We start from the raw sequence: 10091 nt of genomic DNA, 5'->3' as shown, positions 1-10091 counted from the left end.
GTAGAGGGCGCTCCCACGCCTGTGGTCCGGCTGTCCGCAAACCCACTCCACCTAATATTGTCCAGCAGATGTCTGTATAATAAAGCACAATTTTGCATCTTCAAGTCAGTGTGCGGTGAAACTCTTAAATTGATTCTGGGGTGTTTATACCGCTCCTACTTGCAACTTCACAATTGAACCATGTGCACGCCAATATTGTATCCTACCACTTCTATTGATTGATGGGCCTTTCCCATGTGTGTACATAGAGACCTGTCAATCAACATGACAATCGAAAAGCCAGCTGGGGACCACATTCAACTAGTAGCGTCTCTTCCCATAAACCTGTATTTACAAATGTCCTGTCTGAAAAGCCGCAGTGTTTTCAGCGTCGCGCATACCTGGGTGCAATCCAAATCATCTGCTTGTGTTGGCAGCAGGAATTTACTGATGGATTAAACGTGGGGCTCTGATTGATGTAATGAGAAACGTTGAAAGTGAACCTGTCAGGTGCAATATGCACCTAGTGCCACGAGCAGTTCTGGGTGTATATTGCTAATCCCTGCCTAACCGTCCCTGTATACACTAGCATAGATAAAGAGATCTTCAGAAAAAGTATTCCTAAAGATTGTTTATGATATGCTAATGAGGCCAGTGGACAAGACGCAAGGGTGTTAATTCGCTTGGCTAGTCGGTCCCCCTTAGCATACTAGTACGCCCCTATGGGTTTGCTAACATGCTAATGAATGTGCAGCGTCAGAGGCATGGTGGATCTCACTGCTCTCTGCTGCCCACCGCGCCCCGACGCTGAATTTCAGCTCCGTGCGCATGGTCAAAAGTCCCCCGGACTTCCGGTTATGCGTACTATGAGGCCCGGGTGTACGCGTCCTGGCTTCAAACTGGTGTAGTGCGCATGACCGGAAGTCTGGAGACAGACATTCTGATCATACGCACAAAGCTGAAAATCAGGCTTGGCAGCAGAGGTGAGAGCGATCATGCCTCTGACAATGTGCATTTATTAGCATTTTAGCATGCCCATAGGGCGTGCTAGCATGCTAATGGGGCTGACTAGCCAAGGGGAAATAATGCCCCTGTGACTAGTCCCTGTGCTCATTAGCATATTATAAAAGATTTTTAGAAATACTTTTTCTAAAGATTTCTTTATGCTTGTAGATGCAGGGATTAGCACTATGCATCCAGAACTGCTCGTGGTACTGGATGCATATTGCACCTTATAGGTTCCCTTTGATTTAAAAAGTCTAGTCTCCGGACCTTTTGAATATGGACCCGACAAATTGCCTACTTCTGCTGGTGGAGTCCTGATCTCCTAGGCATTTCTAGCTGACTCAATATCTGCAGACTCCTGGGGATTTCTAGTTAGGCCCGTTTCACACGTCAGTGAAAAACACTGACGGTTTTCACTGGCGTGTAAAACACGCACATGTCCCCTGCGTGTGCCGTGATTCATGGCACACGTGGGTTGTTTTAAGTACAATCCGGGCTCCGTTCTCCGTGGCCCGTGATTGCACTTAGAAAACTACTCTTCTGTGCCCGCTCCCCGCTGTCCATGGTGCTGATCGCTCCCGCGGTGCAGCATCCGGCCGGTGCTGACCCCCGCAGCAGCTGCTTTCCGGGGTCGGCTGTGTCCGCGCATAATGAATATGCGCGACAATAATGAGCCGGCTCAGAAGCAGCCGGCAGAACGGGCTGCAGAGGACATCGCTGGACGCATGGTGAGTGTTAAAATGTTTTTTATTTTAAAAGCACGTTTTTTTTTCTGGCACGTGTTTCACGGGACCACACCACTGCGTGGTCCGTGGAACATCAGTGATGCCCAGAAAAAAATGGACATGTCCCCGTGCGGCAAACACGCACACGCGGGTACGCCGCACGGAGACACGTGCAGTGACAAATCACTGATGTGTGAGCAGACCCATTTCATTATAATGGGTCTGCGTATGTCAGTGATTCTGGTACGTTTAAAAAAAAGCACAAACGTAAACAGAATCACTGACGTGTGAAAGGGGCCTTGTACCCATTTGTAATCTGCTGTATGCAGAATGATCTCCCGTATTGTAGAGATGGGCTGATCTGTGGAGGGTGTGAGCCTCGTCCTACTTGTTGATGGTTTTGTTTACAATCAGCAGTTTTATGAAGCACCAGACTAATAAGGCGAGTTTTTGTTTTTGACTGGTAAAAGAGGAATACTATAAACCCTTTACAAAGTTATCTAAAGTGTAAAGAGGATCAAATCTGGAGGCGCTCTGTACCCTCCACCTGCTCCTCGCGGCACCTAGTATACATGATGTCTGGATGCTGGGAAGAGCAGTATCTGGACGCAATCGCCGCTTGTTGGGGTATTATTTCGCTGGACACTGAAGGCCTGGATCCGACCCTGCCCTGCATTGTATCCTGGCTGCTGGTGCTGTATACTCAATTGTCACGTGTCCCTCACTGATTGATTTGTTTCTCCTTTTGTCCTTCAGTAATTCATCATGGGAGGACACGACGCAGGAACACAGTACCACTTCACTGGCATCAAGAAATACTTCAACTCCTATACCATGGTTGGCAGGAGGAATGTACGTGATTATTACACTAGGCAGGACTCGGGCAAATCATTGTCAACTTTAGCTAAGATTTCTCCTTTCTTTCCTCTGCAGTGTGTACTGGCCACGTATGGAAGTATTGCCGCCATTATCCTTTTCTTTAAATTAAAGCCTAAGAAACAAGCTGCGGTCACGGATAAGTAATGGTAAGTGACTAGAAGTAATGGTAATCCTCCTTATGTTTATCAGATCAGATGGTATCTGCTATGATGGGGCCACTTCCAATACTAAGGCCACAGCTCGGATCAGTGTAGTGGCCTCCTCCAAGCACGGCCGCTCAGAGGATTCAATTGAATAGGAGCTGAGGTCAGCTGGGTAGTGCGTGGCGGTGTAAAGGTTTTACAGCCCGCCAGCAGCAGCGCTGAAATCAGCAGTTTGGTCAGACCCCCCAGAAAACTGATGACCCATCCTCATGAGTTTCATTAACCTGGACCAGCCCTTAGGGCCCTGTGCCCAAGAGAGAGAATACCTGCGGAAAACCTTCAGGTTTTCTAGATAAATCCGCAGGTTTGCGCAAGTACAGACACTCCCCATGTTATCCTATGGGGTTTGGGGAGTGCTGCTTCAATGCTGCAAAACTTGCACGTGCAGAAAATGCTGTGGATTTCCCGCAGCTGCAAAGAACTGCATGTCAATTATTCATACGGATTTTCCTGTGGATTTCCTGCCTTTCCACTATGTAGATACGGGGGTGGGGGATCCGCAGGAATAACACTCAAATTCTGCACGTTTTTCTGCATGTTTACAGCAACAATTCCCACCTGAAAATCCGCAGTAACTGATAGCTGCGGATTCCGGGGAGCTGCTGCGTGAACCTGCAGAAAATTGCGCAGGTATCTTCTCCCGTTGGTGCATGGTCTTAATAGGAAGCCAATAATTTAACTGACTGAAGATCTTTGGAGACATGGCCAAAACAATTCTCATGTGAGTAACTACCAATTCTACTAATCTCTGCAGTTTTCATTTCTTTAGAGCACCATCCAATGTTTTATTTTAATGCACAGCTGGAGTGACGCTTTAAATCTCAGTCCCCTGCCCGGTGTTAGGGCCCGTGCGCACGTTGCGTATTTGCATGCATTTACACTGCGTATAGCACTGGAGCGTAAATGCATGCGCCCTGCGTCCCCTGCACAATTTATGTAGATTGTGCTTGAGACGTGCGCACGTTGCTTTTATAAACACAGCGATTTGGGTGCTAAAATTTTGACCCAAATCCGTGCGTTCATAAAATGTTCATGTCAATTATTTCTGCGTTCTGGATGCAGCTCCCGCTCTGTCTTTGGTGGGGGCAGAAGCCATAGCGCATGAAATCGGCTTTTTCTCTAGTCCCTTCCACGACAGCATAGGAGGTTGTCTCTCCACGCCCTAATTGGGACAGGAAGTTCAAGAGGTTTAAAAGGACCCTCCCACCTCCCACAGCCAGTGTCTTTCCTGTCCCCATGGGGCATGGAGAGGTTTTGTTTTTCTCCTATGCTGTGGTGGCCGGCGACCTGCAGTGTATATTTTTTTTTTTTTTTTTTTTCCCCCCTATTACCTTCAGCCGGACAGCATCGGTCGGGCCTTCGCCGCTCCTCCCTTGCTGTTCCCTCACGCTGTGGGGGGACCGCTGCTCCAGCCTTCCGGATCCTCCTGAGGGGTGATGCAGGCTGTTGAGCTCCCCGGCCGGCGTCCTCCCTGAGCCGCCGGCCGCTTCCCGCATGCACGCTGCCGGAGCGATCCGGAAGTGCTCCCGGGGGCGGGACTTCCGGTCTTGCGGATTTCCGGTCGAGCGCTTCCGGTTTGCGGAGGCAGCGTGGGTGGCACGCCGACAGTGACTCGGCCTGCCCAGGACCGGATGCGGGAGGCGGGGAAAACGTGCACCGTCACTGGGGTGGCAGGCCCTTTTCCATAAGGGCTGCCATGAAGACATCAGATCATGGTAAGACCGTGCTCCCTGTCATGTCTTCCGCTGCAGCTGCCTCTGCAGAACCCAGTGTGCCCCCTGCTACTGTGAGTATGGAGGGGAATGGTCCCTCGGACATAGGTCTCATCAGTTGATTTATGGCTCTCTTCTCTGCTCTGTGTTTTCTAGGAGGACAAGGCCACCAAGAAAACTGACAGAAATGAGAAATCAGAGAAGCCTGAGAAGTCAGAAAAAACTGACAAGTCCGATAAGCCTGATAGACCTGACAGAGTGAACAAAATTAAAAAATGTCCCATCTGTATAAAGAAGCTCCCTGCAGTATGGGATAAAAAGCTTTGCCAGCAATGTACGGACCAGATTATTAGGGCCGAACAACCATCTCTGATAGATGAGTTGCGGTCCATGATGAAACAGGAGATTAGGGCCTCACTGGCTTCTCTCCCTGTTCCTGGCCCTGTTCCTGGCCCTGTTCCTGGCCCTGTTCCTGGCCCTGGCCCTGTTCCTGGCCCTGTTCCTGGCCCTGTTCCTGGCCCTGTTCCTGGCCCTGTTCCTGGCCCTGTTCCTGGCCCTGTTCCTGGCCCTGTTCCTGGCCCTGTTCCTGGCCCTGCTCCTGGCCCTGCTCCTGGCCCTGCTACTGGACCCTCTCCTCCAAAAAAGAGGAGACTCCAGTCGACCCCTTCTGATCAGGAGGACGCTGATTCCACCTCTGAGGGTCCTGATGACGGGATTCCATCTGGGGGGTCTGACCAGTCCTTTCTCTTTCACTCAGAAGAGTTGGGGGATCTTATTGAGGCAGTTCGGAGCACGATGGGTTTAGAGGAAGTGCAGTCTCTTCCTTCAATCCAGGACGAAATGTTTGCTGGCCTGAAGTCAGTCAAACGATTGGGATTCCCAGTTCATGCCAATATATTGGATATTATCTCTCAGGAATGGGAATGTCCTGAGAGGCGGGTACGGAGTGACCTTAGACGCCGGTTTCCTCTGGAACCTTCGGGACTACATTGGGAGATCCCAAGGGTGGACGTTCAGGTGGCTAGGGTAGCTAAGCAAACGGCTCTTCCTTTTGAGGATACTTCCCAACTGAAGGATCAAATGGATAGGAAGGTAGAGGGCTTGATGAAGCGGTCCTGGGAGGCATCGTCTTCCTCTATTCAAGCCAACATTGCCTCCACCTGTGTATCCAGGTCCCTAATTAGGTGGTTAGACCAGTTGGAGGCTCATATTTCACAAGGGACCCCTAGGGAGGAATTACTAGAATCCCTTCCCTTGCTTAGGAAGGCTACCTGTTTTCTGGCAGATACCTCGGTGGAATCTGTCCGCCTGGCAGCCAGGACCTCGGTGCTTTCTAACTCTGCCCGACGTGCCCTCTGGCTTAAGGCCTGGAGTGGAGACTCCACCTCTAAAATGAGGCTTTGTTCCCTTCCGTTTAAAGGGGATTTAGTGTTTGGGCCTGCCCTGGATGATATCCTGGACAAGGCGACTGATCGTAAGGCCTTGCCCGATCCTAGACCTAGCAGGAAGCGGTCCTTTCGTCCCTCGATGCCTCAGGCCTCCCAGCCCAAAGGGAAAGGGAAGGCAGGCAGGTGGAGCTATCCCAAAGGTAGAGGGAGAAACATCCTCATCCCTCCACATCAGCAACGTCCTCAGCAGGACAAACAGTGACTCGGCCCGGGTGGGGGGAAGACTCTCAGCGTTTCTTACCCAGTGGCAGTCCATAACCTCTTGCCAATGGGTTCTGAAGATCATCTCGGACGGTCTTCTCATAGAATTCCTTTCCCCCCCTCTTCCGGGTCTCCGAGTCACTGCGCTGGCGTCACCGGGTTCACAGACTCTGTTGTACACAAAGATTATAGAGCTAGTACACTCGGGGGTCGTTTCCCCAGTCCCCGCGTCAGGAAGAAGGGGTAGGACACTACTCCCGTCTCTTCCTGGTCAAGAAGCCATCCGGCGACGTCCGTATAATTATCAATTTAAAAAGTCTAAACCGTCAGGTCAGGTACCGGCGGTTCAAGATGGAGTCAGTGAAATCAGCTATTCCCCTGATAGGTCTACACCATCAGATGGCCTCTATAGATCTGAAAGACGCCTACTTCCATGTACCCGTCCATCCGGGACACAGGCAATACCTCAGGTTTGCGGTGCTTCACGGGGAGGAAGTACTTCATTTCCAATTCAATGTACTTCCCTTCGGGATCTCCTCAGCTCCAAGAATCTTTTCCAAGATCATGGCAGAGGTGGTCGCCTTCATAAGATTGCAGGGTATCTGTCTAGTTCCATATCTGGACGACTTTCTTCTCATGGCTCCGTCTGCTCCAACCCTCCGGAACCATGTGGAGAGGTCTTTGGGAATCCTTCGGTCTCTGGGATGGATTCCCAATCTCAAAAAATCACAGTTAACCCCCTCCTCCACTCGGCAGTTTCTCGGAGTGCTGCTGGACTCCGACAGACAGGCATCCTTTCTCCCAGAGGGCCACAGGTTAGCTCTGTTATCCAAAATATCAAAACTCCGCAGGCAGGCTCGCCCGACGCTTCGAGCGGCTATGTCGGCCCTGGGTTCCATGACATCCTGCATTCCCTCGGTCAGGTGGGCTCAGGCCCATTCTCGGTGTCTCCAGGATCATATCCTGACACATTGGGACAGACTCCCGTCATCCCTAAACAGAAGGTTTCGCCTCTCGGGGTCCGTCTCCTCTTCCCTTCTCTGGTGGCTGAGTCCCGCCAACCTGCAGGTGGGGGTTGCTTGGACTCAGAGTCCCCTGGTTACACTGACCACAGATGCCAGCCTACGAGGGTGGGGGGCAATGGTGGCAAATTCCCCATTTCAAGGGGTCTGGAGTCCTTACGTCAGTTCCCAATCCTCCAACTACCGGGAGCTCAGGGCAGTCAGGGAAGCCCTCCTTGCGGCTCAGGACCTCGTCCGGGACTCTCACGTCCTGGTATATTCAGACAATGTCACTACGGTGGCACATCTCCGCCATCAGGGCAGTACACGCTCGGGCGCCCTGAAATCAGTGTCCTCCCGAATCTTTCAATGGGCAGAACAATCTCTGCTCTCCCTTTCTGCGGTCCATCTGAAGGGCTCCCTCAATCTTCAGGCGGATTTCCTGAGTCGTCGGGATGTTCATCCGGGGGAATGGAGCCTGGATCAGGCGGTGTTCTGCTCTCTAGTGGCGAGGTGGGGTACACCAGAGGTGGACCTCTTTGCCTCGGCAGGGAATCGCAAGGTCGCCACATATTTCTCCCTGAACCCAAGGGACGAGGCGTTAGGGGTAGACGCTTTCTGCCACAGTTGGTCCTTTCGCCTCGCTTACGCGTTCCCCCCTCTTCCTCTTCTCGCACGGGCCCTGAGGAAGATCAGAGACGAGGGGGTCCCAACTATACTGGTGGCCCCTCTGTGGCCCCGGAGGAGTTGGTACAGCCTGGTCCTGACGCTAGGAATCGACGGCCCAATCCTCTTAGGTTCGGACCCAAGCTTACTGTCGCAGGGTCCGATTTTCCATCCGGCTCCTCAGAAACTCAACCTGGCTGCCTGGCTTCTGAGGCCCGGGCACTGAAGGCCCAAGGGCTTTCTGACAAAGTTGTGGCTACGCTGCAGAAGAACCGTAAACCTGTGACTAATAGTATATACAACAAAATCTGGAAGAGATTTTCCTCCTGGTGTGGTTCTCGGCCTCCTGACCCTCTTCGGCCTAATATTGCACAGATTCTGGACTTTCTCCAAAGTGGTTTAGACTTAGGTCTTAGGCCTAGCACCCTGAAAGTTCAGGTGTCAGCACTCAGTGCAGTCTTTGACACGGCTCTGGCAGATCATCGTTGGATCCGTCGGTTCTTTGTGTCCGCTAGTAGACTCTGTCCACGTCAGAGGGTCCTGACGCCTCGCTGGGATCTCAATGTGGTCCTTACAGGACTATCTCAGTCTCCGTTTGAACCTCTGTGCTCTTGTAACATTCGTTCCCTTTCTCACAAGACTGCTTTTCTTGTGGCTATTACATCTGCTCGCAGAGTCGGCGAACTTCAGGCTTTGTCCGTTAGGGAACCTTACCTGACCATCAGAGATGACAGCATTGTTTTTCAGCTGGACCCTTCCTTCCTTCCCAAGGTGGTTTCGGATTTTCACCGTTCGCAGTCCATCGTCCTGCCTTCCTTCTGTCAAAATCCTCGGACTCCGGGTGAGGAAGTGTTTCATTCTTTGGATGTCCGTCGGATAGTGTTGCACTACCTAGAAGTTACTGCTTCTTGGCGCCTTGATTCTAACCTGTTCATCCAGCCCTTTGGCCGCAATAAGGGCAAGAAGGTGGCTAAGAGTACAGTCGCCAACTGGATTGTGCGAGCAATTAGAGATGCCTACCTCGCTCAGCATCTCTCTCCGCCTACTGGATTCACGGCGCACTCCACCAGGGCTACCTCTGCTTCCTGGGCCGAACGGGCAGGGGCCTCCCCTGAGCAGATCTGCAAGGCGGCTACGTGGTCTTCGCTCCATACTTTCACGAAGCATTATCGTCTGGATCTGGATTCCAACAGGGATTTGGCCTTTGGCAGGAAAGTCCTGCAGGCTGTGGTCCCCCCCTAGGTATCAATTCTTTGGTATTCCTCCTATGCTGTCGTGGAAGGGACTAGAGAAATAAGAATTATTCTTACCGATAATTCGGTTTCTAGGACCTTCCACGACAGCAGGTAATTCCCTCCCCTATGTATTCATGTATTCCTGAATGTGTAGTACTTCTCATATGCTATGGATTCTTTGTAAGACACTGGCTGTGGGAGGTGGGAGGGTCCTTTTAAACCTCTTGAACTTCCTGTCCCAATTAGGGCGTGGAGAGACAACCTCCTATGCTGTCGTGGAAGGTCCTAGAAACCGAATTATCGGTAAGAATAATTCTTATTTTTGTTCAAAAAAACTGCACCCATTATACAGTGTTTCTGCAGCGATTTGACACGCACATGTGCTGTCAAATCGCTGCAGAATATTTAGCAGTTACGTGCGCATGAGCCCTTATACATACCTTACGGCGTCTTCATCGGTTTCCAGCGCCACTCCCTTCGGTCTCGGGCACTTTGACCTGCTGGTTACTCCAGTGTTTCATGCAGTGCATTGGCGGACACAAATCAATACATCTCTGAGAGCCTTGTTCTGGCTCATAGACGTACATTGAGATCTTGTGATGTAACTCCTAATTTCTGGCCAGTCAGAAGTTACAGGCACAAGATTGCACCACGGGACCGGAGCAATGCCAAAATTGGATGAAAACATCAGAGTGTGAGTATAAAGGCCAGTTTACACACAGGTAGATCTCTGTGGTAGATCTCTGTGGTAGATCTCTGTGGTAGATCTCTGTGGTAGATCTCTGTGGTTGTAGTGAAATTGTGGACAATCAGTGCCAGGTTTGTGGCTGTGTACAAATGGAGCAATATGTCCATGATTTCACTGCAACCACAGATCTGCCAAAGATTTCTCTGTGTGTGAAGTGGCCTTTAAGGGTGCTTTACACGCTGCGACATCGCTAGTGATTGCTAGCGATGTCGAGCGCGATAGCATGCGCCCCGGTCGTATGTGCGATATGTTGTGATAGCTGCCGTAGCAAACATTATCGCTCTGGCCG

At 51.2% G+C, this 10091-nt stretch overlaps 1 protein-coding gene across 1 annotated transcript in view; it reads left to right on the top strand.

Moving 5' to 3' along the window:
- Positions 1 to 10091, top strand: part of ATP5MK (ATP synthase membrane subunit k) — a 68755-nt gene that overhangs the window by 36042 nt on the left and 22622 nt on the right. The window contains exons 2-3 of the mRNA XM_075348615.1: positions 2466 to 2561; positions 2643 to 2734. Coding sequence (XP_075204730.1) covers positions 2475 to 2561; positions 2643 to 2732 — 177 coding nt within the window. The 5' untranslated portion in view covers positions 2466 to 2474 and the 3' untranslated portion in view covers positions 2733 to 2734. The remainder of the gene's footprint in view (positions 1 to 2465; positions 2562 to 2642; positions 2735 to 10091) is intronic.

The sequence above is a fragment of the Anomaloglossus baeobatrachus genome, chromosome 5 (genome assembly GCF_048569485.1).
Source record: "Anomaloglossus baeobatrachus isolate aAnoBae1 chromosome 5, aAnoBae1.hap1, whole genome shotgun sequence".
NCBI lineage: Eukaryota > Metazoa > Chordata > Amphibia > Anura > Aromobatidae > Anomaloglossus > Anomaloglossus baeobatrachus.
The sequence above is the reverse complement of the archived record's forward strand: the minus strand, read 5'-3'. Positions and strand labels throughout refer to the sequence as shown.